General features: G+C 45.8%; 1 protein-coding gene across 5 annotated transcripts in view; it reads right to left on the minus strand.

Annotated features, from left to right (window-relative positions):
- The window catches only part of KCNMA1 (potassium calcium-activated channel subfamily M alpha 1), a 541,146-nt gene extending 514,391 nt beyond the window's left edge, over nucleotides 1-26,755 (minus strand). For all 5 annotated transcript variants that reach the window (XM_035137304.3, XM_035137303.3, XM_088670120.1 and 2 more), the window contains exon 1: nucleotides 25,774-26,755. In XM_035137304.3, coding sequence (XP_034993195.3) covers nucleotides 25,774-26,133 — 360 coding nt within the window. In that variant the 5' untranslated portion in view covers nucleotides 26,134-26,755. The remainder of the gene's footprint in view (nucleotides 1-25,773) is intronic.
- Between the last annotated feature and the right edge of the window lie 1,043 nt (nucleotides 26,756-27,798).

Below are 27,798 nucleotides of genomic sequence, written 5' to 3' on the forward strand. Positions count from 1 at the left end.
AAGAATGAATGGGAAACAAGAGGCTTAATCAGAATTCTAAGTCAGGAATAAGGCCCACAAGTGACCCCCAAACAGGCGTGGCTTGAAGAGTCACAATGTCAGTTTGTCAAAGTCAGTCAGAGACATTCTGTGGAATGCTAAGCTAAACCATGGCTAGGTGTGAATACGTATATGTGGGGGAACTCACAGCATAAATCATGATTGCTCCTCTTCTTCCCCCTGTCCTTCTGCTGCTGCTGTGTTACCCACACCCAAGCCATGGTTTAGCTTAGTGTCATGTCCCAACCCAGGTTGTGATTTGTCTCCCCTGGACAAACCATGATTGGCAAGCCAAGAACAAGCCTTGGCTGTGATTTGGCGTAGTCTTGCATGCAAACTAGGCCATTGAAAAACTGAGGTTGTTTTTCTCTCCGGGGGAAGCACACCAATACATCATAGCTGCCAAGTTATCCCTTTTTTTAAGGGAAATTCCATTATGCTGAATAGGCTTCCTCGTGAGAAAAGGGAAAACTTGGCAGCTATGCAATACATGTATCACCTTTGTGAAATCATCTTGTGCATATCCATTGTTTATAGTGTGTGTGTGTGTGTGTGTGTGTGTGCGTGCGTGCGTGCGTGCGCACGCATTAACATTTAAGGTGGCTGGGCTCATTTCAAACTGGAAGTTATGCTGAAAAGGGTATAACCACATGAACAGATGTTGCAGAAAACCCAGCATGCTGAAACCCTTGCATCTCTCTGCAAAAACAGCAATGATCTTTGTGGCCTTAAATATAGTTTTACAAGCTTTCATGGGCTTCAGCCAACTGTGTCACAACTGCCTGGTTCAAGAACTTTAGCAAACCAGATCCATTTCCGTCTCCCCTAGTCTCCAGTAATTATTAAATTTCCATTGCTAAGCCTTTCTAGTGAAATGACTGGGAGCAGTCTCAGTAGACTAGAGGATAGTGTTCTTAATATATTGCAGTAGTTTTCAAACTATGTTCTGGAGAATTGTGGGAGTACCTCATCAAGGCTTCCCCAAAGAGGAGATCAGTACTGGTGACCAAATTTCCCTCAAAGACTGCTTGCTTCCCCACCCCCATCCCAACTACTACTGATCTTCTGAGTTCACTCAATGGCAGTAATGCAATATGAATTTGCCAACAAGAATTTGCCCCAGAATTCTCTGCAAAAACGCAGGGTTCTGTGGCTTATATGCAGGGGATCCTTGACAGTAAAGTTAATGTGGAAGGATTTCCTAAAAGTGGGAAGTTTGAAAACTACTGTGATAGAGGAACCAGGAACCAACCTGGGCCAACAGACAGGTGCTAAAGTTCACAGTCCATCCCCAGCAACATTTACTCTGGAGTAAACTGCATCACGTTCAGCGGGGGACCTGCTTTAAAGTCAGAATACTTAGGATTGCAGCCTTAGCAAGCAAATCATTCCCTTCACTGTACTCGCAATCCTGGCGGAAGCAGCCACCACCACCTTATGCCTCTTGAATGCTGAAAATGTACTGGGGTTTTTATCTGCTTGACTTCTACTGTTTTTTAATTGGAGTCATGCAGCTTAGAACCCCATGTGGACCTAAGCAAGGAGGAAATCGCATATCCTCTGCTCAGCAGAACTCAGAGAGCCCTATGACACTCTGGCTACCACATGTTCCCTAATGCCAGCCCTTTACTTTGAATACATTTAATATTGCTGTTGTTTTCACGGCTAAATCACATTGAAATGTTTCACGGGAAGAGATTCATAATTGAAATGAAATGCATCAAATAAGTGTTACTGATGGGAAAAAAGAACCCATAAACTGCCTGTAATGCACTGGTGGCAGAAGGGGGATCAGTGCGCCATCTCCTGGTCCCATCTCTGAAAAGTAGGGGCTGAGTTGAGGAGAAGGGAGTTCCTGCACCCTGAATGGATCTGCATCATGCTGTCGAGAATCATGCTTCAGCCAGAAATGGAATTAGAGGAGGCCTTAGAAGACAGCAGTGTTGGCACTCAAGGCCTAAAGTGAAATAAGCACTTACTGCTTGCAAGACATCTGGTGGGTCTATATCAACCATCCCCAAACTTCGGCCCTCCAGATGTTTTGGACTACAATTCCCATCTTCCCCGACCACTGGTCCTGTTAGCTAGGGATCATGGGAGTTGTAGGCCAAAACATCTGGAGGGCCGCAGTTTGGGGATGCCTGGTCTATATGAATGCTAGAATACAGGGATAGCTCAGCTGGTAGAACATTAGACTTCTTAATCTCCGGGCCGTGGGTTCAAGCCCCACACTGGGTGAAAGATTCCTGCATTCCTAGGGGTTGGAACAGATGATCCTTGTGGTCCCTTCCAACTCTCTGATTCTATGATCTATGACTTTTTGTCTGATCCTATATTCTTCCTGCATCCTTAGGCCCCATCTGCACTATACATTTAAAGCAGTGTCACACCAGTTTAAGCAGTAATGGCTCCACCCCCCCAAAAAAAAATAATAATCATGGGAACTGTAGTTTGTTACAGGTTCCAAGAGTTGTTAGGAAACCTGTACTTCCCTCACAGACCTACAATTCTCTGGGAAAAAGAGGGGCTGACTGTTAAACCGCTCCAAGAATTGTAGATCCGCAAGGGGAATAGGGGTCTCCTAACAACTCTCGGCACCTTTAACACACCACAGTTCCCAGGATTCTTTGGGGAATGTATGACAAAGGGAAGGAACATAGCTCTGTGGCAGAGCATATGCTTTGCATCTGCATACTTCTGGGGTCAATCCGTTGCATTCTCAGTTAAAATAAATAAATTCATTTTATTAATGCAAGGCAGAGAGAGAGTTCTGCCCATGGTCCTGGAGAGCCACTGCCAGTCAGAATAGAGTAGCACTGGACTAGTTGGACCAATGATGTGGCCCAGCCTTCTTTGATCATTTAGTTAGAGAAAGGAATAAAATAGAGTGGAGGGGAAGAATAGCAGCAAGGAGGATGCTGGGTCCTTCTGCTGATTATCATCTGCTTGGTTCAGCACCAAACAACTTATGAACTGTAGCTGCAGCCTGCGGCCTGCATGAGTGACTCATTGGAAAATGTACAGGCTGCACTACCCTAAGAATATTTTAGGACGAGGTAAAAATCCACCTTGAGCCTTTTTTGGCCAAATGTTCCCATAAGCGGCATTCTGCTCTAGAAGGTAGATAAGCTCCTCTTTTCGATCTTCTTGCAAAAGAGGATATGATATGCAGGGCTTGATAGTTGGCTCACGATGCCATGATCTGGTTATTTACAGTAAGAATGAGGGTTCTGGTGCATGCACAGAGGAGCTCTCCTGACTACTAAAATGGTCCCATTCATTTCTGCCCCATTAATTTATGTCTGTACTGGCAGGAGGATGCATAGGAGAAGTAAAAGTTCGATGACTCATTCAGGTCTTCATTTGGCTAGAAATGAAGAAGTGTTTTGCCTGCTGGTCTTCTTTCCAGTTTCAATGCACTCAACGAGGCATGTGCAGGCTTCTGTGTGCACAATCCGTACACTTCTCTCTCTTTTTCAAAGTATGGATTGTGCAATAGGTTCTGTGTACATGGGACCCTTGAATGCATAGAGCGCAGCAGTGGAAGCAGCAGACACAACCCTGATGCTCATTTCTAGCTGAATGCCTAAACAGGGCTTGTACGGGCAGGTGCACACACAACTGGAGAGTTGATCCCCAGGATTCCACTCCACCAGTGGAATCCCAGAGAGCCTCGCAAGCAATATTACCTTCCATGTACAGCCAGCAGACTGCACTGTTAAGACAGTGGCCTAGCAACTGAATACTACTTAGGTGTTGTAAGCCGTTCAAGCCACTGGTCCTTATGAAATCAAGAGAATGGCACTTTTAAGCAAACCAAAAGTGAAAAATAGGGAGAGGAAATGGATGTGTAACTTAATTGCCTCTTGGCTACACAAATTATAGGGCTTTTAAGGCTCTGACAACCTCAGTATTTCATTGGAAATAGAATCAATCCCTTTTTTTAAAAAAAATGGTTTGGCCATTAAGATGGGGAGAGTTAAAGCAGTTAGTTAAGTGATATGCAGAGGCAATATGCTTGCATGTTGGTTTTTTTAATAAGGCAACTTAGATGGGCTATATCACATTATCCTGTTGAGCCAAATGATGTTTCTGAACTCATCGAGCTCCTGCAGCCTTCCCAGTTCCTAATGCACATGGTTAATCCAATGCTGCTTATCAGAACCAGCCCAAAAACATCTATATGCCTGAGGCGAAAAATTCAAATGAGTCTCCCTCCCGTTGGTTGCCACTTTTTCATTTTTCCTGGCCAGGTTCATGTGCCAAACAGCTGCCTGCCAGGCAGAAATTCAAGCTGTCACCCTTGGAGGTACAGCAATGGGAAATGCTACCTACTGAATTTCTACCTGCCAGGAAAAGCTGACAAACACAGGCATCTTACAGCCAGGTGGAGTGGGAAAGGAGATGCCAACCCTTTGAGCAGTGCCACACACAGTGGCGATAAATTAAATAACCGACCATTTTTGACACATTTCAATGGTGCCTAAAATCTGCTGCCCAAGGCAGATGCCTCATTTTGCCCAATGGTTGGGCTGGCAGCTTGTCATTTACACTGGTGTCTGAGATACACATGCCCCATAAAAGAGCCAAGGCCATCTGTCTTTGCAACTCTTGGGGGAGTGAGTGAGGAAATCTGGTTTCATGAACAGCATTAAAATGCCACCCTGGAAAGTCCCACAATCAGTAATGTTTTAAATGGCTTTAAATAGCCTTTTAAAATTTAAAATCGATCATATTGTATCTTGTTCACTTCCTAAGCCCATTTCTAATAATAATTATATATTAAAAGGAGGGTAACTTGATGGATCTCTGCAGATGGCAAGTGTGCATTATTACTACACAAAGGGGCCAAGCCCAATTTTAGCAAGTCAAACAGGATCAATAACAGTGAGGCGCATTTATTCTACAATGGGATTTGCCTGTTGTTCTTCCACTAAATCATCCAACAGCACACTTCCACGAAACCCTGGCACAGCACTTTGCTACTTATGGATAGAAACAGGTTTCCAAACTGTGGTTTGGGTTAGTTGGCTAAAAAGCTAGCACAGGTATAATGCTAACCAGTGAACTGAAATGGGAAATGCCTGCACAAGAGAAGAAGAGGAAGGAGTTCACACCCCACAAGGGCCAGACAGACAGAAAGAATGGATGTCTATAATTTTGTATACTGAAGACGTAGGGGGGAAATTAACTTGTATTAGAGAAACCAGAGAATGATATAGGAATATCAATATTTCTAACAGAAGCTGGAGAAACATTATCGATTCTTGAAATAACCATTAACAAACTGTCTGCTGCTGTGAGCTTTTGGATTTAGTTTATGGTTTGCTATTAAGTTGGCTGTTATGTTTTATGTCTACATAATTACACTTTTTTTAAAAAGAGAGCGAGGGAGGGCAGAGCACGCTTGACCACCTAACGATGACCAGATAGTGTTATATCATCATCACCATCATCATCAGGCTGATATATTCTTGCCTGTGACAATTGCTCCTCCAGCTCTACCTTCCTGCGCTGAAGAAAGGTCCCCTTCTTTTTTAAATTAAAAAAAGTTCTGCCCATTCTCCTGCACTGCCTCTTCAGCCTACAAATCCCCTGTAGCTTATTTTGTAACCTCTTGCTCACTTTCCACCCCTTTCCCAAATCTTCACGAAAAATTGCTCACTTTCCACCTCTTTCCCAAATCTTCACGAAAAAATGCTATTGAATATATGAAGTTGATTCATATGAACAATCAGGCCATTGATCACCTTGCCCAGCCCTACTACCTAAGGACATTTTAAACCAAATATGCCAAGAAACTGAGAGTATAGGGCTGTAATCCTGTGCTCACTTACAGCTTTTACAGCCACCCGTACCTCAGTACTCTCCCACACACCTCACTTCTGCCTTCATCCCCTCAAACTATGTAATGTATATTGTAATTATCCTCTAGTCCAGTGTTTCCCAAACTTGGGTCTCCAGCTGCTGCTGGACTACAACTCCCACCATGCCTAGCTAGCAGAACCAGTGCTCAGGGGTGACAGGAATTGTAGCCCAACAACATTTGGAGACCCAAGGTTGAGAAAGGTTGGTCTACTCTAGAGCAGGGTTTCCCAAACCTGGATCTCTAGCCTTTTTTTGGACTACAATTCCCATCATCCCTGATCACTGGTTCTGCTAGCTAGGGATGATGGGAGTTGTAGTCCAACAACATCTGGGGACCCAAGGTTGAGAAAGGCTGCTCTTCTAGACAATGTGCTGCTGTGAGATTTTCTGTGTACCCTGAAAGTGTATCACTTTCTGATGGCAAATTCGGTGAAGGATACCAAAAGAAATTAGGCCCAACAGAAAAGCCCAAATGGGGCCACAACAAAACAGGAGGGAGATAACTGCATGGCTTGGGAGCACCCCAAAGTTTGAATACAATTTTTTAAAAAAATTAAGGAAGCAAAAAAACATCTCAAAAATAGTATGATGAAGACTGAATTTATTCAGTAGACAAGAAATTGTGAGAATTTAGCAGGAAAGAAACATGGGAAGTTGGTGGTGGGCAGTAGACTGCACTGCTTGGAGGTCTTTATATCTTACAGCAGGAGTGGGGAATCTCTGAGTCACTCACCAAACACATGATATTGTGAGGCAGGTGCAGTGAGTTTTGTTTGTGTTTGTGTGTGAGAGGGGAGGAGGGAGTTGTTGGGTCAAATTAGCCATACCAATTTGTACATGTAAATTGCTTTTCATACATGGAAATTCCTTTTCCATTTAAGTTGGGCATTCACTGCTTTGGAAGATAAAACCTTTTGTCCCTCCCTCACTCCATGCATCTGAAGAGCAGAAATTTTCAGCATTAAGGAGTGAGCTGCCTCTGCGTGCATCAGGTCAGAAGGGAAAGGTGCAGAGAGGAGAAAGGATCCCAAGGGCTAAATCCAAAGTCCACTTGGAGACTGGAAGAATGGAGAGAAGGTTGGGGTAGGTACATAAAGGATGACCTAGAAAAGCATCACTACTTGAGATATTCAATTCCTAATCCAGGTCTGATTACATTAGATTCAACATCCTCTTTCTAGCGTTGCATACTAGCTAATTCTCTGCTCTACATTGCTCTCGTCTTGCTCTTATCTTGCTTGCATTTCAATGCAGAGCAGAAGAAGCAAACGTCCCTAGGGCTCCTAATTCAGTAAGTGTAACAATTATGTTACAATTTATGCATATGCATATACTGTAACAGCTACTTCAACAAATAAACCATAGAAAATTCCTGAGAGGGAGGAATGGTGAGCTGGTTTGAGTTATAAGAAAAGGTTCATTAGAATAGAAATTGAATGCTGAAGTGACAACTGCATGAAAAACCCACCGCATAAACCAGGAGGTCCAGTGTAGTGTGGAGGTTTTGGTGTCGGACTAAGAGTGGGAAGCCCTGGGTTCAAATTGTACACTTAGACATGAAACAAACAGGGTGACTTTTGGGTGGTTGCTAGCTCTCATCCTAAACCACCTCACCCCACACAGCTTATTGGCCCAGCTCCACACTCTCTTGAAGCGTTCTTGCCCTGTTTTATTGAACTGTGGTAATGCTTCTTGCTTGCCTGGATAGACAATGTGTTTGTGGATGTTTGTGTGCATGCACTTGCAGAAACCTCTGACTTTTGCCTGGCTCGAGTGTAGCCTACTGTGTGATGGTAATAGTCTGTTTGGTTGTTTGTTTGTTTGTTTGTTTGTTTGTTTGTTCATACTTACATACATACATACCCAGCCCATCTGCCTGAGTTTCCCCAACCACTCTGAGCAGCTCCCAAGGGAATATTCAAAACACGATAAAACATCAAACATTAAAAACTTTCCTAAAAAGGGCTGCCTTCCGATGTCTCCTAAAAGTCAGGTAGTTGTCTATTTCCTTAACATCTGATGGGAGGGCGTCACTACCAAGAAGGCCCTCTGCCTGGTTCCCTGTAACTTCACTTCTCGCAGGGAGGGAACCACCAGAAGGCCCTCAGAGCTGGACGTCAGTGTCCAGGGTGGACAATGGGGGTGGAGATGATCCTTCCTCTGCTGACTTTTTGTCTCTGGGACTGCCCACCATCAGCATATGGCCCCTGGAAGGTTGTGGAGGAAGGAAAGAGGCTCTCAGAACTGGGAAAGAATCCTCACCTCTCCCTTAAACGGAAGCAACGCCAAGTTCCTTCCGTCAGACTGTTAAAGAAACCTCGTTTGCTTTTATAGATGCTGCTTTGACACGTTAAACAAAATCAGCCTGCCATCTGTCGCACAAGGACATTTAAGGAAAACTAGCGGATTTAGTGTTTATTTTGGCTCCCAACACATCACCTGTTCTCCCTTCCCTAGCATCACAAGGCAGCAAGGCCCAGGCAAAAGATACATTTTACGAATTATTCTTTGTGATTAATAGCTGTTGACTCAGGTCCAGTCTCCAATGGACAGGCCTCCTGCTGTTGTCCTTTCTTGGTTATAGCCAGAGAGCCTAGCTGATGCTCTGAGAGATTTTCCTTTTAAGAACAGAATACTGCATTCACAAATGGTAGCTGGGGAGAACATGCGTTGCTTAAAAGGGCTAAGAATAGCCTTGCCAACAAGACCTGCCGTTGAAAACTGAAATCCTTCTGAAATCTAAAAGCCAGGTTATTTGGTTCTTTAGTGGCCTGTGCACTTCAAAGCTGAAACTTTTTAAGAAACTTAACCCCTTAGTGTGCAGGCGGCATGCATAATGCAGAGGGGAATGACAAATGAAAACTTTAAACCTAAGGAAGAAAAATATCACATTGGGGTGGGTGATGGATTTGCAGGGTTTTAGGGAATTAGCAGAAACATAGTTTAACTGCTATGCATTTTTTTTAAATGGAATTGATACAGTGTATCACACCATATATTTAAAGCGCACCAAAACTGCATCATTTCTCCCCCATAATCCTCAGAATTGCAGTTTGTTAATGGTGCTGGGAACTGTAGATCTCTGAGGGGTAAACTCTAGTTCCCGTGATTTGGGGGTGGGGGGTCGGAATGTGCATTCACAGCTAGATATGAATTAAATGTTCAGCCCTAAAGTCATTTGTGGGAGTCCGTGTTGAATTAAGAAAAAGCTTGTATGGCAAAAAAGAATGTTGGCCTAGGTTGGCATCATTTCTTAGAAAGCAGCCCTTTGCCACTGGCTGGGAGCACGATCGGTACCCTCTGCGAATGGAAACCTGGAGATAATTGGCTGGCGGTTGATGGCAAGCTCTGTGATTCTGGACAGAATCCCACCGCCCTACAGCACTGCAGATGGTGAAACCTCTGGCTGCATTGTGATTTTGTCATTGCTAAACTTTGAAGGCCCCTTTTCCTTCCTGTCTGAATCTCTGGGAAGATGAAGTAAAGCTGTGTGGAGAGATGCATCAGGAGGGTTTAAGGATTTATGTAGCAGACCAAACTAATGGGAGTAACTATGGGGAGTCAAGGGAATTGTTTCAGTTGCTTTTCTTCTGCGGCTAGGATGTCATGGACCTTGCCCAGAGAAACTCTGAGCATATCTACACTACAGACTTAAATTGATTTTATCCCCTTACCACGGGGAGCTCTGAAACAGCAGATCTGGGAATCTTCAACAGGCAATTTTCAGCATCCTCATCAAACTTCAGTTCCTGGGATCTTTTTGAAGTTGCTTTCAGAATTATTTGTGGGCAGTGGCAAATAAATTCTGTAAATAGTAGCAGCAGTAATAGAAGTATTAGTACCAGCTGAGCTTTTAGGGTGAGAATTCCTCAGACCAAGGCTATGTTCAATATGCAGAGGCTGAATGCTCCTTAGGTGAACCATCAGTAGACGTCCAATCAAGGAATAAGACATATCCAAGGAATAAGACATAACCAATCCTCTTGCTGATGGTTACTACTCCAAACAAGCTAGCAGGATCAACATGACCAGGAGAGTTTGGCACTTCTAGTGCCAAATTCCTGTTTGCGCTGCTCAGAGCTAAAGTAGTAGTGGCAGGGCTCTATGAAAAAAGTTTCGAATTCTGCACTTCTGATCCAGTACGGATGCTGCACTAGGATTTGGGGGACTGGGGTTCGAATCCCTTGGCCATGGAGATCACTGGATCTCTCAGCCAAACCTACCTTGCAGGGTTGTTGTGAGGATAAGATAGGGAGAGGATAAGTTGTGTATGCCACCTTGAGCTCCTTGGAGAAAAGGTGGGATATAAATGTAATAAGAATAATCTTATGCTTCCAAAGGCCAGTTTGTGTAACATACATAAGTTATGCAACTTAAGTACATGTACATCTCATTTTCCACCATTAATTTTGGTTCTGCTAATCATGGGGAGCAGGTACGGCAGGCACTACAAAGGACATTGAAATCCTTCAACCACTGAAAACCTTGTTCCGCAACCCCTGGGGCTTCTGAGGTTTTAGTAGATCTTGCCTATACATTTTCAGGCCTAACTTCACAGCCGTAAGCACACACACACACAAAAAGTAAGGAAGTTTCATTCCATTAATTTACTGTTATATATTTACTGCTATATATATTTACCTGGACTGAGCAACAATGTTTTTTCTTTCCTTACTTTTCCCTCCCAGATTCACATGGCTTCCCCCTGCCCCTAAGAAACGTATTTAGTGTTTCTGCAACTACCTAGTTCATGTTCTGTGATCCTTCAGCAAATAGGATAGTTTGCATCATCTTTCTGCATCATAATTTGACTAGTAGTATGGAGAATAAAACGGATTTGTTTTGTTCAACATGGTTCACGGGTATAATTCAGGTATTCTTTTTTTTGTCTGCGTGCTATTAAATGGCTAAGCAATTGGAGATGCAACATTCCCTCCGAGGCAGGAGAAAAGATAAATGAACAGGGAGGCAGCTGGTTGTAAACTGTCACAGATAGGAGTGAGAGGCGTAAACATGGTTGTTTCATCTCTTGCAGGCTGGCTGGTACCTGACTCATTGAAAGATCAGAGAACATTACAATTACATTTACGTATCTGTATCCATTATTTGATTGCATAGCAGAGAGCATTTGGCACTTGGCTTGAGTGGAGCCTTGAAAAGCCAGCCTTGGAAAGTGGGTGAAATATTTTGCAAGCCCAAAAGCCGTCACGTCTCAGGAAAAGCCTCCACTGGGCACATTCTAAGCCCGCCCACCTGCCACTCTGGCTGAATCACCCACAGCAATTACGCAGCCTCTTTCCCTCTCAGTCTTTCTTCTTCATTTGGTAGGGTGGTTCTCTCGCAAATGTTCATCACTTGATGACTGCAATATTGGGTGATGATGGCCTGCATAAAGAGTACTCCAGTGTTGTACACGTACGTGTGAACTAGTCATAGGTTTTTGCCTTCAACCTGCCCAGTCTCATACCCAGCTGCCCACAGATACATATCCCTGCTCCACCAGTCTTTTCTTCCCTCTTTATCCCCTTCTATCCTGTCACTTTCTCACTTTTCTCAACCTTTTCATGCAACCAATGTAGCACCTGGGATCAGATCAAAACATCTGCCTTTTCTCATTCACCTCCTGCAGACAGCCACCACCTGCAGCATTTCCAGCCACAGGAAGACGAATATATCGATCTCTTTCCCTACTTTTCCTACTAGACTGGGAAAAGAAACCACTGTCCGAGACTGAGATCTGTTCTCTAGTGCTGCTTGTCATTTTAGCTGGAAAGGCTTACTAAGAAAAACAATTCTACTCCATATAACTTCAAAGACAACTGCATATAAGAACAATGCTCCGTGAAACCTCAAAAGCCAGAGAGAGACTGGGAGTTGGGAGGGGGGGGACAAGGTTATAATGTTCTGCATAAGTCATAGCTCCTTCCTGTGACTAACATCAGCAGAGTAAGACATGCTAGATTTGTAGATTTGCAATAATCTGCACAAAGCTCAGATTTCAACTTTTCTTGGTGAATAGCTGGAGCTCTCTTAGAGCAAATATGTATTTTGTGACCACACAGTACATACTAACCTTCTTTATAAATACAATTTTTAAAGTATTCATGGGCGTAGGCAGGGGGGGCAGTTGCCCCCCTAGAAGCAGGGCCGCTGGCCAGCCTGCCCCACTGCCTGGTGCCGCTCCTTTTCTTTTAGGTCTCCCTTCTCCCTGGCTGGCTGTGGGGCAGGTGGAGGGAAAGCCAGCCAAAAGTTTTGCACGGCTCTGGGTCTACTCTTGTGTACTCTAAGATGCAGCAACAATTACTCAAAGTCTAAGGCAGAGGTCATTGCAGTGTTTGAGTCAAGTCCATGTTTTACATTTATTCCAGTTCACAAAGGGCTGGAACACAGTTCCAGCCCATGTCTTGCGTAGGGGCTCTAGGGACCAGTTCCTGAGGTGGCAGAGGACTGAGATTTCTAGTGTTCTCTTTGTTATGCTTGACGTTTGCTTGAGCTTTGTTTTTTGGAAAGCAATGCATTTGTACTACTCCTACAACTTACAGTCCTTTCACTGAAGATGCCAAGAGTTGAACCTGTGACCTTCTGCTTGCAAAAAATGTGTTCTACCACTGAGCCATGGACCCCCCAAAGAAACCTATTTTTTAAATAAATGTTTTAAATGTTGGGCTTTCTTGAAAGCTTTAACTGAAATAAATAGGATAGTTCATTTGAGAACCAACATACAGTAGAAGGTTACTCATTTCAGGTTTTGGTTATTCCAGCCTAAGACCATCTGTAATTTGAATCAAAGGCGGGTCAAGACGACTCCCCAAAACATCTGTTTTCACAGAAACAGCTGCCATGTGGTTCTTAGTTGGGTTTTGGCAAATGTGCATGATGCCCACTGGCACTTGGAGAGGTTCTATATTAAGCTTCATGCATTTAAGGGTACTGCTGGCCTCCAGAGTCAAAGCCAGTGAGAAAATAGAAATATACTAGGCTGCCTTCCTAAATTTTCATCTCTCTCCCCCTCTCTCTCCACATGCAAGTGTGATATAAGAGAAAATATACAGACACTCAAATGCTCCTCAAGGGGCGGAAGAGGGGAAGTTGCAAGGAACAGCCAGCTCAGTCAGTAGAGCATGAGCCTCTTAATCTCAGGGTTGTGGGTTCGAGCCCCACATGGAGCAAAAGATACCTGTATTGCAGGGAGTTCGACTAGATGACCCTCAGGGTCCCTTTCCGTCCTTCTGTGTTAGGAGTCCTTTCTTCCTTAACTTCAGCAGCAACAAAATATGACCAGGGAACGGTAAAATCTGGAGCTAGATCAACATTAGTGCACTGGGAGTCCGTTGGAAACAATGAATTTGCTTCAGGTAATGGAAGGGGGAGGAGAAAATGGGTGCCCAGCCAGTGATCAGTCACCCTAGGATACCTGAGCATGCGTTTTGACACCTGGTACTTGAAATCTAATTCAGGTTCTATTGATACATTTAAGCTGCAATCCTATACCCAGTCTTCCATGAGACTTACTTTTGAGATCAGATCACACTCTGAAAGACTGTAAACGTATCTGATTTAGTTTTTTGCCGTTTCACATTGACTGACAAGGGATCTCCCCAAAGTGCCCCAAAATGTCTAGCTGCAAGCTTCCTGGCCACCTTCCAACATTCATAGTGAAGAGACTCTCCATTCTACTTTGGATAGCAATAAGGTGGTCTTCTACAATTCACAAGGCTGGCATAGCATAAAATTTGATAGGTCAATAAAGAACCCAGTCCTTGATACATTTCTTTTTTTAAAAAAAAAGTCATGTGTTGTGTTAAATACATAAATATAATAAATGATTTAATAGACTATTTCCTTTTTATTATTATTATAGATTAAAGGTAAAGGGACCCCTGACCATTAGGTCCCGTCGTGACCGACTCTGGGGTTGCGCGCTCATCTCGCATTATTGGCCGAGGGAGCCGGCGTACAGCTTCCAGGTCATGTGGCCAGCATGACAAAGCCTCTTCTGGCAAACCAGAGCAGCACATGGAAACGCCGTTTACCTTCCCACTGTAGTGGTTCCTATTTATCTACTTGCATTTTGACGTGCTTTCGAACTGCTAGGTTGGCAGGAGCTGGGACCAAGCAACGGGAGCTCACCCTGTCACAGGGATTCGAACTGCCGACCTTCTGATCAGCAAGCCCTAGGCTTACCCTTTATCAAAAGATCCCAGGGTGATGTACAACATTAAAACATTTTACAGAGCATAAAAAACATTATACAAAGCATAGTAATAGGCAGCGTAATAATAAAATAATCGTAATAACTGCCCCCCTTACCTTTAACCGGCGCTATGTTATTTAATGGCCAAAGGCCTGGGTAAAGAGAAATGTTCTTGCCTTGTGCCCAAAGATATGTAATGATGGCGCCTGGTGAGCCTCCCTGGGAAGAGCATTCCGCATTCAGGGCACCACCATAGAAAAGGCCCATTATCATGTTGCCACATCACACCAAATTCAAGAGGGGCACTCTTGAATGCACAATCCTCACCTGCTTTGCTGTTTGATTCAGCTGTGGTACCATTTAGCCTGTGCTGACAGAAAATGAAGATAAGCCAGGGATGGGGAATCTGGGGCCCTCCAAACAGTGGTGGATGTTGTCCATTAAGACTAGAAAGCAGGGTGCCCAACCACAGGGGGCACCAGAGCCAATGACAGAAATAGTCATCCTCTTCCCTGCTCAGTTCTGCAAGGGGCAACACAGAGACTGAGGGGGAAGGCAACCAGTGCCACCCCAAACCCCAACTGGTTTTAAGATGACAGGCAGGTGCAGCCTGACTGAAGTTGGGGGGGGGGTAGTGCCCCATTCTCCCTAATGGACCAGCCTCCAGATATTGTTGAACTCAAACACTCATCAGGCTCAACCACCATGGCAAATTGCCGGTGATGGTGGGAGTTGTAGTCCAATAACATCAAGAGGCCCACATATAAGCACTCTTATAACATGCATCCAACAAGGGGACCACCACAAATTACCACACAGCCAAAGTTTTTCCTCCCTTCAAAACAAACAAAATGTAGCTGGATTCTAGTTCCAATCAGTTGTATCCCCGGACAAATGCTCACGATGATGGGAGTTGTAGTTTAGCCACATTTGGAGGTCCACATGTCCCCCAACCCCGATATCATACTGTCCAACATTTCTCCAATGAAAATAAGGATGTCCTATTCAAATAATTATAATTATTATCATACCCTGCCCATCTGACTGGCTTGTCCTAGTCACTCTGGGAGGCTTGCAACATATATAAAACCGTAATAAAACATTAAAACAGGGCATTCCAAGGTCAAAACATAAACCAAGACAGCTTCTGGAAATCAGGGGCTGTCCCTGGAAAACAGGGACACTTGGAGGGTCTGCGGTATAAGTAAATAAACAATCCTCAAGCCAAGGTATTGGGCTTTACTATGTAAGGGCAAACTGTGCCCATGCCTTTTCAATGGTTAACTGCTATCAAGTGACTTAAGGTAAGGGTTTAACGGCACCAGGTATGGCTTTAGCACCTTATTGTGCCCACAGCCTGGTTGAAGCAAGGCAACTTTGGATCAACTCCAGATGCTGCCAACATTATCCAGAAGACTGAAAAGACTCCATGACATGGCAGGCCTGAGCCACAAGCAGAGTCATGTGCACCTCAGGTCACCCTGACCTGGGTTCTGAAGGTGCAGTGCAAACAGACCAGCTGGAAAGATCACAAGAAATTCAGACGATTATGGAATCAACCAGTAACCACGGACATTCCCTTCCAATGCCGAAATGTCCACAGTGCAAAATGAGCATGAATAGTACAAATGGGCAGTGTTTTATGGGACCTTCAAGAACATGCCTGGAATGTGAGGAGGGGGCTTTCCCCCTTTCCCTCCCACCTTGAGGCCTTTCTTCTGCTGTGCTATATTAGTGGGATCAGATTTAGGGCTGACAACTAGTTGTGAACCTGAGCATTTGATTACTACACAGTAATGGGAAACCAGGACCCAAGGTAAGGGAAGAACATCAATCACAATACATATTTCTCGTTAGATTATACAAGCAAACAGTACTTCATAAAATTGCAGTTATACTTTTAAAAACTGACATTAATAATTCAATTCATATCTTTAATAGAGAAATCACTAGGGCTTGCTGATCACAAGGTCGGCGGTTCGAATCCCTGTGACGGGGTAAGCTCCCGTTGCTTGGTCCCAGCTCCTGCCAACCTAGCAGTTCGAAAGCACGTCAAAATGCAAGTAGATAAATAGGAACCACTACAGCGGGAAGGCATAGCTGCCAAGTTTTCCCTTTTCTCGCGAGGAAGCCTATTCAGCATAAGGGAAAATCCCTTTAAAAAAGGGATAACTTGGCAGCTATGCGGGAAGGTAAACGGCGTTTCCATGTGCTGCTCGGGTTTGCCAGAAGCGGCTTTGTCATGCTGGCCACATGACCTGGAAGCTATACGCCGGCTCCCTCGGTCAATAATGCGAGATGAGCGCGCAACCCCAGAGTCAGTCATGACTGGACCTAATGGTCAGGGGTCCCTTTACCTTTACCTTATATATATATATATATTACTCTGCTCTGCTGACTGAGCTATCCCAGCTACAAGTAGGGATTCACACAATTGAATACTTCTCTATACAAGGGGTAGGGGGGCCCTGGAAAAGAATGGCTATGTAGACTCTTCCCCCCTCCCTGACTTACTAGTTGTTGTTTTTAAAATGTTCAATAAAAATTTGGGTTTGTTTTTGGCTTTTGTAGGAAGGAACACTCAGTTATGTGAGCTCCCACCTGCAGTTTGAAGTGGTAAGGTAAAGGTAAAGGAACTCCTGACCATTAGGTCCAGTCGTGACCGACTCTGGGGTTGTGCGCTCATCTCACATTATTGGCCAAGGGAGCCGGTGTATAGCTTCCAGGTCATGTGGCCAGCATGACAAAGCCACTTTGGCGAACCAGAGCAGCACACGGAAACGCCCGTTTACCTTCCCGCTGTAGAGGTCCCTATTCATCACCTCTCAGTGAGAACCAAACTACATGTTATTCCAGACCAATGGTTTATCTTCTGTCTAGCCTTAAACTTAACGCAGCCACAAGGAAGGAGAGGCTGCTAATTTGAACAGGGAAATGGCTTAGGGATTTTCAACTCTGTTCCCCCATCCTACGGTGCCAGTCTAAACCACATACCCCCAAGCTGCTATTTGAGATGAAATGATAATGCAGGCAACTGCATTCCACCCACCAGCAAAATGTAAGAAACAGGGGTGAGGAGGGAAGGGATTGGGACAACAGTGCAGGGAAGGAACGATTAAAATGCCTCCAGGTTGCATGTGAAGTCCAATTAGCAGTTCCTTTCCCTCACTATAGCTGCATTTAGTAAAAGTAAACAGAGGAAGATTAATCAACTACTAATCTCCTGATGCAGCATGCAGTGAGAATGAAGCCATGGGAACTAGGCCCTTATGTTCAAAATGATGCTTCCTAAAAATAAAAAAACAACCCACACTGTATACAATACCAGCATGCTTTGCCAGGAAAACAGCTAGAACCTCTCTCTCTCTCTCTTTCTCCCTAGTATGTTCATTTGTATGATTTGCAAGGAGGAGGATTTTATGTGGGAGAGATTCAAGCATTTGACACTTTCCAACACTTGCAAACTGAAATGGATAACGTGGGTCTTCTTTGGCTGATCTGCTTCTCCCTCTTGTATGGAAGCAGTGCCTTACATCCCAGTCAGACTTCCTCCACCTGCTGCCCTCCAGATGTTTCAGACTGCAGTTTCTATCATCCGTGACCATTAGGCACATACTGCCTGGGGGTTATGAGAGCTATTTTTATCATGTATTTTTAATGCTGTGGAAATCCCCCCCCCCGAGATGGATGAAGGGTGACACAAAAATATAAATAAATAAATAACGACAACTACAACTACTACAACACCACCACGGAATATAAGCACCTCTTGAGGATTCGTTGGGGAAATTCTGTGGAGGGAGCCATAATAAAGAGGTTTGTATTGTAGAATATGCTCCCTGCCCCAACATATACCCTTAAAAGAACAACTCTGTTTAGAAAATCCAGGTGTCTTTGGAAATCTCCCACTTGCTCTCCTTTGCCCTCTGCCAGACAGACATTCACAGATCTGAATTTGTTTGCTCCCAGGCATAAAATCATTTCTCCACACGGCGGAAACCAACCCTCACATAACTAAGATGTGTGGGATTGAAAGCAAGGGGTGTCACCCAGGAAAGAGCAATCTTATTTATTTATTTATAATTTTTTGTTTCAGCTACTTTGTATTTCCTTTCGCACATTGGAGGGCTGACTGTTCCTAAATATAGTGAAAGCTTTTGCTTTGTTCCATTCCCTGTTGGAAATAAACCTTACCCATTCTCCCTTTCTTGCCTTTCCATTGTACCATGGCATCAGAAATGGCTGCAGCCAGTGCCAGCCCAAGACATTTGTCTACCTGAGGCAGAACAGCATTACAGCATAGCACCTCAAGGTGCAAAGTATCCACAGCTAAACAAGTTATTTGGGCAGTAACAAGGCAGAAAAATCCAATAAGCGGGGATTTGTGTAGACCCCTTAATGGCCAAAAAAAATGCAACAACAATAAATGAAATAACACAATTTCCTGATTTTTAATGACACACCAAAACACTGCCAGAGGTGCATGCCTCACTTTGCCTAATGTTAGGGCCCTGGCTGGGGCTTTCTAACATATTGAGAAGATGGAGCATTCAGAAAATTAGAGAAAAGAGCTCTCACAAGAGTGGAAACTGAATGCATGAAAGCATACTAGGCATTTCCCAACCAGTACTGGTCTGAAGCTCATATGGCTGAACAGTGACGAAGGAGAGTTAGAAGAAAAAGAAAACAAATCAAGTTTCGCTGAAATGAAGACAGCCCAATGGCCATGTATTTTGTAAATGTGGACAATTACTCAACCAAGGGACACATTTTGATGATATGAATTGTATATTTAAAACAACAGACCAGAAGGACACACAGGCCTTTCAATGACAGTAATGTTAGCTAGAAAAAGGCAGTAAGAAAACCTACCCAATATGTAACCCGGCCAGGAAACATCAACAATATATGGCATGTTCAAAAATAATGTTCAACTGTGCAATACCGGTATGTGCTTTCAGTTTTGAATGAGAAGGCTTCTTTTCAAAGACAGTTTATGAAGTGTCAGCTATTAGCTTGCTCAGGGGCTTAGGGAGGGCAGCATGCCAGGAGGAGTACCATCTCTGCAGTTTCTCTTGGACTTTAAGCACTGCACAGTAAAGCACAATTCAGCCACCCTGTACTACTGATGGTGAATGAGCAAAAGTGGAGATGTGTGGCTCTCCAGATTTATCAGTGACAGTGATCCATGCGACGGTCACCTCCAGGCTTGACTACTGTAATTTGCTCTACACGGGGCTGCCATTGAAGCTGTCCCAGAAACTCCAGCGGGTGCAGAATGCTGCAGCGAGGCTCCTCACAGGGTCCCTGCCATGGGAGCATATTCACCCAGTGCTTTTCCAGCTGCACTGGCTCCCGGTGGAGTATTTAAGGTGCTGGTTTTGACCTTTAAAGCCCTTTACGGCCTAGGACCCTTGTACTTCCGGGACCATCTCTCCCGGTATGCCCCGCGGAGGACCTTAAGGTCCATAAACAGTAATACCTTAGAGGTCCTGGGCCCAAAGGAAATCAGATTAGCCTCTACTAGAACCAGGGCATTCTCAACACTGGCCCCGACCTAGTGGAACGCTCTGTCTCCTGAGACCAGGGCCCTGCGGGACCTGATTTCTTTCCACAGGGCCTGTAAGACAGAGTTGTTCCACCTGGCATTTGGCCTGGAGCCAACCTGATTCCCTCCCCCATTTTCCCTTTCTTTTTCCCTTTTGTTTGAGGCTGCATTTTTTTTTTAATTTTTAATTTAATTTTGATATATTTAGTCTTGTTGTTGAGTTGTATTTTAATCAGTTGTTTTATATTTGGTAAAATAAAAAAAATTCCTTCAGTAGCACCTTAAAGACCAACTAAGTTTTTATTTTGGTATGAGCTTTCGTGTGCATGCACACTTCTTCAGATACAGTGAAATGGAAGTTTCCAGGCACTTATGTAGAGAAGGGGTGGGGAGGGGTGGGGAGGGGGAGGGGAGGGGGGATCACTCAGAAGGGTGGTGGAAGTGGGTGATTGACTGACTGATAGCTGTTGATGACCGCAAACGACTGCAAATGGTTTTGCATGAAAAAGCAAGGGTTGAGATGGCTGAAGATCGCTTATCATGTATAATGAGATAAGAATCCGATATCTCTGTTCAAACCAGGTCCCTCCATGGTTTTGAGCTTGGTGATAAGTTGCAATTCAGCAACTTCTCTTTCCAGTCTATTTCTGAAATTCTTTTGTAGTAAGACAGCTACTTTGAGATCTTGTATAGAATGTCCTGGGAGATTGAAGTGTTCTCCTACTGGTTTTTCTGTCTTCTGGTTCCTGATGTCAGATTTATGTCCATTTATCCTTTGGCGTAGGGTTTGGCCTGTTTGTCCAATATAGAGAGCTGAAGGGCACTGTTGGCATTTGATGGCATACACAATGTTAGAGGATGAGCAATTAAATAGTCCTGAGATGGTATGTTGGATGTTGTTGGGGCCAGTAATGGTGTTGTCTGGGTGTATGTGGCAGCAAAGTTGGCATCTGGGTTTATTGCAGGCTCTGGTACCAGTGTCCATGTTAAGTCTGGTGGTTGTATTATTGTGGGTGAGGAGTTTATATTTGGTGTTAGCCGCTCTGAGCCCAGCTTTGGCTGGGGAGGGTGGGGTATAAATAAAAATAAAAATAATAATTATTATTATTATTAGAGAGATACTGCAGGGTTAACTGCCCGGGGAAGTGGGCCATATAACTAGAAGCCCACTCTGGCTGTAGAAATTGCTAATACTGCCGGACATTCAAGGGATGGAAACTTGTTCCTACAACCAAGTCCACAAGGATGACTTGGCAGCCCACAGAAGAACTATAGGTACTTTGTTCAGTTCTGTAACTTTGGGATCAGGTGGTCAAAGGAAAAATAGGTAGTGCTGGTAATCATCTCCGAACAATTTTTGGGTATTTGCTGCCTTCTGGACTTCCTTAAATATGTTTCTTGCAACAAACAAAGGAAAGCACTTGAATATATTTATGAATATATATAAACATACAGAGAGAGAGAGAGGGAGAGAGGGAAAAAATACTCCTTCAGACCTATCTAGCTATTTGGCTTTCCTTTCTGAGGAGCCAGTTCTCTTCAAAAATATACATTTGTCATCATATAAATAGAGATGAGTGTTACAGCCCCAACAAATCTTTCTTTCCAAAAACTCACATTTCCATTTCCCCTCCACAAAAAGAATCTCTTCAGTGGGAAAAGGCTATTGCTGTTATTTACTTAGCAAGTCAAACTGAATTTTAAAGCTTCACATTACCCCATACCTTACGATAGCATCCTTTCCAGAGAAAAACCAGTTTGAAATGATGGCAATTCATCTGCTGGAAGATCACAGGAGCTTTTAGGAAACTCTGAGCATTCTACAACCTAACTACACCCTCCCCCCCAAAAAAAACAACTCAGAAATTAGTAAGTAATTGCACAAGATGCAATTCATAAAGCATACTTGAGCTCCCACCTATTTTGATCAGGTTTAGATGCACCTAACTTTCTCAAGGTTGCATTCATAATTCTCAGCATAGCAGTGTTATTTCTGTCATCACACAGACACACATACTTCCCTACTTCATAACCACTTTCAAATTAAAAATAAAAGTCAATCCACGTTTGCACAGCCAGGTTATGCCATATCTTGGGGGAAGCAGGGGAAGCCGATAGCTGAATGTCAAATCATGACAGCAACCTAGCAACCATATATATTTAAAAGGTTTGGGTGCTTTTTGTGTAGCTGGGTGCCAGGAATAGCTGAAGCAGATCTATTCTTCCATTCGTAATCCGAAAAATGTGAAAAGGGGAAGGGAGAAACTCCAGCTGCTGGTCTATTTTGGAGGGTCCAAATAGCCTGTCAGATGCCACGTTAGCAAATATAGAGCATTAACACTGTTTTAGCTAAAAAGCATTCTTGCAAAGATCCTCATTATACTCTGTTTCCTAGCCTTCAAAATGTGATGGCATTTTAAGCATATTCTACCTTCTGGGTAGCTATACATAAAACTGAATGGGGAAATCCTAACAAGGCAGCTGTAAGCCACATTACACATCTTTTGGAGTAATCCCACTGAGCAGGAAATGGCTGTTGGCTTCACTGTTCACCTCAACAAGAATCTCAAATCCACAGTGGGGAAATATTTTTATTAGGACCTGCCCAAGCCTCACAAAATAACAATCAAGGTTTTGAGTTCTCCAGAATTCTTCATCAGGCTATGTATGCAAAGGGGTACTGGGACGGGAATGAGAAAGAAAAAGTTGGCATGATGTTAAAGTCCTTAGCAAGAGTCGAGTCATCCCTTTACAGGAAGTTGGCAGTGAAGAGGCAACACTTTGTTTCCCTGAGACATCCTTTTTGAGCTTTTTCTTGATGGATTTTTTGTTTAAGCTGACATGCTCCAGGTCTTAGTGGGCCTGTCAAGGTTGAGGAAGAAGAGAGATGGCAGGGTTGGCGCTGCTCACATTCACTGCCCTGATTCACACATATCTGCTCATCACTTGATGATAAAGGAGACGTTTCACATCTCAAATGCAACTGAGTCCATTCACATGCCGAGCTGCACATCTGGCAATGACATGCATATGTGAATGGGCCCAGAGAGGGACAACCAAGAGGGAGTCACCAATGCAGAAGGATAACGATTATCCAAGTCAAAAGGTTCAAACAAATATATATGAAAAATAAGCTGCCTTGGAACAACTTTACTATCTTTTCACCTTTCAGCAGTGGTCGCCCCCATCACCCTCAGGTGTATGGGGAACAGAAGCAGCATGAACCAAGAAACTTTGCTTATACCAAGTTCCATCATTTGCCAGATTTGATGGAGAACCTTTGGCCCTCCACATGTTGCTGAACTACAACTCCAGCCACCCCGGGCCATTGGCCAAGCTTGCAGGGGCTGATGGGAGCTGAAGTTAAGCAACATCGAAAGGGCCAAAGGTTCTGCATCACTGATATAACACATGAAACATTGGTGAGAGGTGTGGATATTCCACAGGTGTTGGCTTTCCAATCGTATTTTTTTACTTTTAGTCTCACAGCAGCAGAGACCTACACCCAGTGAGCAGGAGATGGAGTCGGGCAGCAAAATGCAGCGGCTGGCTGACTTGCTCAGTGTAGCTCATGGCTCAGTATGGCTTGTTTTGCATTAAGTGGTATGGGACTTCTTTTGCTCAAGTGGAAGGCAGAGGGCTCTAGAGGCAGTGTCTGAACTTCAAGGGACTAAGGCTACAATCCTGAACACAATGAGGCTGCTTAAATCCTACCAGTCAATGGGATAGGAGTAACCCAACTATGCAAAGGATAGCCACCGACTGACACAGTCCAGAGAAATTTACATAGCAATCCTTTGCAAGTCTACAGAAATCTAATTCTCACTGTGTTCCATGGGCTTACTCCCTAATAATTGTGGTTTAGGACTGCAGTCCTAGCTATGCTTCCATCCCACTGAAATCAACAGCACAAGTTAGTTGTGACCTGCCATTTCAGTGGGTCTCAGGAGTGAGAAGCTTTCTCTGGATCAGGGACAATATTTCCAAGAACAGTCCTAGGTAGGCTGTGGCCCAAGTCTGGGAGCCTAACACACAATTGCAGAAGTAAATTGCATTGAAATCAATGGGAGGCTTGCACCCAAAGTAACTGGAGAGACCACAAAATATTCGGTCCACTGAAATCATTCAGCACAATCCTGTGGGAAGCCTTCCTGCACAAGCACCAGCAAAAGAAACAACAGCTGTGTGCTCCTCTGTAGCTCCCTGCTTCTTTCAACGGAGCTTGCATGGGAGTAACCCCTCACAGGATTCTGCCCAAAATGTGTTTTCGGACAGCCAAAATCCCAACTGTCTTGAGTTAACTGAAGGCATTGGGCAAGGATCCCATGGATTTCAAAGAGGGTGAGATACTCAAAATCCTAGCTCCATCAATACCTGTGTGTGGATTCAGACCTGTCCCCGTCCCCTGTCCCCCCGCCACCTATTGCTCAGTTATTTTACTTGACAATTTTCAGCAGTCACCTTAAGGGGGGCAATGTGGCCAGGTCTCTTCCGCAACAATACTTTTGGCAAGCTAGAATGTTTCTGCCTCTGCAGTGCTTATGGAATCCACCCTCCATGACAGATGACAATTGCACATGGATTCTGCTTACAAAGAAGGGAAGAAAGAGCCATACAGAGTGGCTCAGTTTGAATTCTGACCTTACAGGGAGGAAGATTTTGTTTAAATGGGAAGAAACAGGGGTGAATGAGAAAGGGTGGGCAGTGTGAGATTGTTTCAGGAATATTTGCCCATTTAAATGTCTTCTTTGTGTTCTGTTTATATGTATTTTCACAGTTTGCCATCACTTCTGGCAAGTATTACAAATGGCAAATCTCGAATTCCCCCTTTCCTCACCAAAATGCATTCACTGTCATTAGATCTAACATGAATGGGCAGTAAAACTTGAATTGGATTATACATATTCTGAGTTACCATTTGTAACTTTGGGGGGCACCAAATCCACGTTGTTGACTAGTTTATCCATTGATTTGTTACCACCTATGGCTAAACCAAACAAAATGTGATTTGGACCTAGCAAAATCGACAGTACTTGCCGTTAGAAAGCCAAACCCATCCAAGTGCAAGAGAGACCTGGCAGCAATAATAGAGCAAATTGGCTAGCAAGTTTATTATTGCCAAGGTGTGTTTCCTTTTCAGCCTGTTGTGTGAGGTGGGGAGGAGTAGCTGAAGCATCATTCAACAAGGAAAAGGGGAACCACCACCACTGGTCTGAAGACTCCCTGTCCACTTCAGACAAAAGAAGTCTCAACCTTTGAACCTCAGCTCACCCAGGACCACTACTGAACTGCTGGTCCAACACAATTTTATCCAGAATCTGAGGCTATTGCCTTTTGAGGATTTCTTTAACTTTTCATGCAGCAGCAGCAACAACAAAGGCCCACTGCTCTCCTACGGTAGTACCAAAGAAGCAGGAGGCAACCTGGGGCAGCAAACACACAACAAACAACTCTTGCTGAACTGATGATGGTTAGAAGGCAGGAGGTTGAATTACTGTCATCTGTGTTAGAGTAGCAATAAACCTTTGACATTACTCTGACTTCTATTAACGCTAAAACTCAGTATATGGAAAACAGTATCAGAAGAGGAAGAAAGGAAAAATGGAAGGGGGAAATGAAGAAAAATAGTAAACAAGGGGGCATGGGGAAAACATAGAGAAGGGAAACAGTAAATTAGAAAGGACCAAAAGAAGTGAAGGAAAGAAGATGAATCTCCCCATTCCTTGCAGTTTACTTGGGACTAAGGCTGCAGTCCCTGAGTCCTTTGAAAGAAGAGCTTCTGAAGAAACAGGTTTAGGTCTGAGCTGCGTGTGACATTCAAAAGCACTTGCTCTCCTAAGCAGATGCCCTCAAGAATGAAGCCTCTGAACTCACTGGGACCCCATTTCCCTGTCAACAGGCGATTGCAAATAATAAAGGAGATAGAAGGGCCGCTTCACACCTTCTGCAGGTGTAAACCCTCACCTTCCCCCCACTCCACGGCCATTCGCAGCTCCCTGGAGAGGACAACTGCAAGACACGCGAATGTGCGCGCTTTGCACGACTTCAGCGTCCCGCCTCGCACTAGGCAACGTCTGAAGCGGCCCTCAAGCGGGAGAACCCGGGAAAGAAGAGAAACCGTTACCTTCTCCTTGCCCCCACAGTGGCAGCAGACGGTCCACAGGTACTTGAGGGTCCTCCAGAGCAGGATAATAAAGAGTCCCCCGAAAAAGGTGACCATGGACGAGGCCAGGAAGGCCCACCACATGCGCTGCCCGCTGTCGCAGGGGACCTCCATGGTCATGGGGATGATGACCGCGTTGATCGCCTTGGCGGGCGCCGAGGAGGAGTCCGCGTTCAGGTTGCTGCTGGCGCTGATGGGGATGTTCATCTTAATGCCGCCGCTGCCGCCGCCGCCGCCTCCTCCTCCCGAGTAGTAGCTACTGGAGCCGCTGGAGCCGCCGCCGCCGCCGCCTCCTCCGCCGCCGCCGCTGCCATTTGCCATGGCTAACAGCGGGCAGGGCGCGCCGCCGGGGCCCCGGGGAGCTCCCGCTGCTGCTGCTGCCGCCGCCAGCGCCCTCGGCCAAGCCCATCCCCAGCCATAGCGCTGCTCTTCGGCTGGGAGGCGCGCAAGCCGAGCCTCAGCGCACGTCCAGGCAGGCGGCCGCCCCTCGGCACCTCTCGCTCTGGCGCCTTCGCTGCCGTGCGCCTTTCCTTCCAAGATTCCGGCGCGAGGGAACCGAGCGGGAAATAAAGGCGCCGCCGCCGCCTCCTCCCGGTGGCCAAATCAGCGGCTCCCCCTTCCCCCCACCCCCTCCCCGAAATCAAGCCAGCAGCCACCCCTCGCGCCGGCACCTCACGACGCCCGCCACGAATGGGAGAAGGCGGGCGGGCGGGCAGACGCGCGCAGGTCCCGGCTGAGATCCGGGATTCGTCCTTTGGTCGCCTCACGATTTGAGCGCCAAGGCGGAGAGCGACCCCTCGTCAGTCGCGCCCTGTCTCTCTCTCTCCGCCGACCGGAGAGTGAGCCCACGCAGCCCTGCTCGTTCGGCGTCTCCCTCCGGCAAGTCCAGCCCCTTCCTCTCTCCTAATTCAGCCTCCTCCACTCGCCCAGCCGGGCTTGCGTCGTTGCTGCGGCGGCCGCCGCCTCGGCTGCCATCCTCGGCTGCTGCTGCTGTTGCTGCCACACGGCCGCCTCCTCCTCCTCGCCGCCCGTTAGCAACGCGCCCAGCCCGCCGTTGCTGCGCGCCTCAGCTTCCCGGGCAGCTGGCGTAGGAGACTCGCCGGGCGCGCGGAAGGAAAGCGGCGTCTTGTGATTCGGCCGCTGGGGCGGCTTCGGCTCCCCAAGAAGAAGAAGGGGCTCTCCTCACGGCTGGAGGCCGAGCGCGGACGGCTCCCCCCGGGCCAAGCTGCTGCCTCGTCTCGGGTCTCTCTCCAGGCTCCCCCTTGCCTCCTCCCAAACGGCCCTGCGCGCTTCTCGGAGGCTGCCTCGAACAGATGGAGGCGAGCAAGGGAGCGAGCGACGCGCTTTACAGGTAGCGGCGCAGCAGCGGCGGGAGGAGCCAAAACGCAGGCTGCCCGTGTGACCTGTCGCTTCAACAAGTCCTCCTCGCACCACACGGAGGGAGAAGGCGAAGGGCTCCGCGCGTTGCTTGGACGCGGAGCAATTCGAAGGGCAGTGGAGGCGGCGGCGCAAGAGGGACGCGCAAAAAAACCCTGCGCGATCCTGGCACTTGCTGAATGGCGTGACGCACTGGCTGTCACTCTCTTCTCTCGCGCGCTCCCCCTCCCCTAGCCTTTACTCCTCCCGCTCGCTAATACGGTTGGAGTCCCAATACACCGATGTTTTCCCAGCCGCTCTCTTTTTCTCAGCAGAACTCAGTGACTTGCATACCCAATGCTCGGGCCGGGGAGGAAGGACCCCAAATGGCAAGAAAGGCGGAAGAGAAGAGCAGAGATCGGGCTCCCTACACCCCCGCCCGGCTCGCCTCTTGTGTTTGCCATTCATTCTTTCTCTGTCTTCCTTCGTTCTCCATCGGAGGAGCAACGAGACATAGGGAGCAACCCGAGAGGGACACGATCCCCGCCGATTAAAGGCTGCTCTTGAAACCCAGCGTTCGGCTGGGATGGTTGGTGTTGTTGTTCTTTATCGCGGCCCAGATCTGAAAGC

Source organism: Zootoca vivipara, chromosome 5, assembly GCF_965207765.1.
Source record: "Zootoca vivipara chromosome 5, rZooViv2.hap1.1, whole genome shotgun sequence".
Classification (NCBI taxonomy): domain Eukaryota; kingdom Metazoa; phylum Chordata; class Lepidosauria; order Squamata; family Lacertidae; genus Zootoca; species Zootoca vivipara.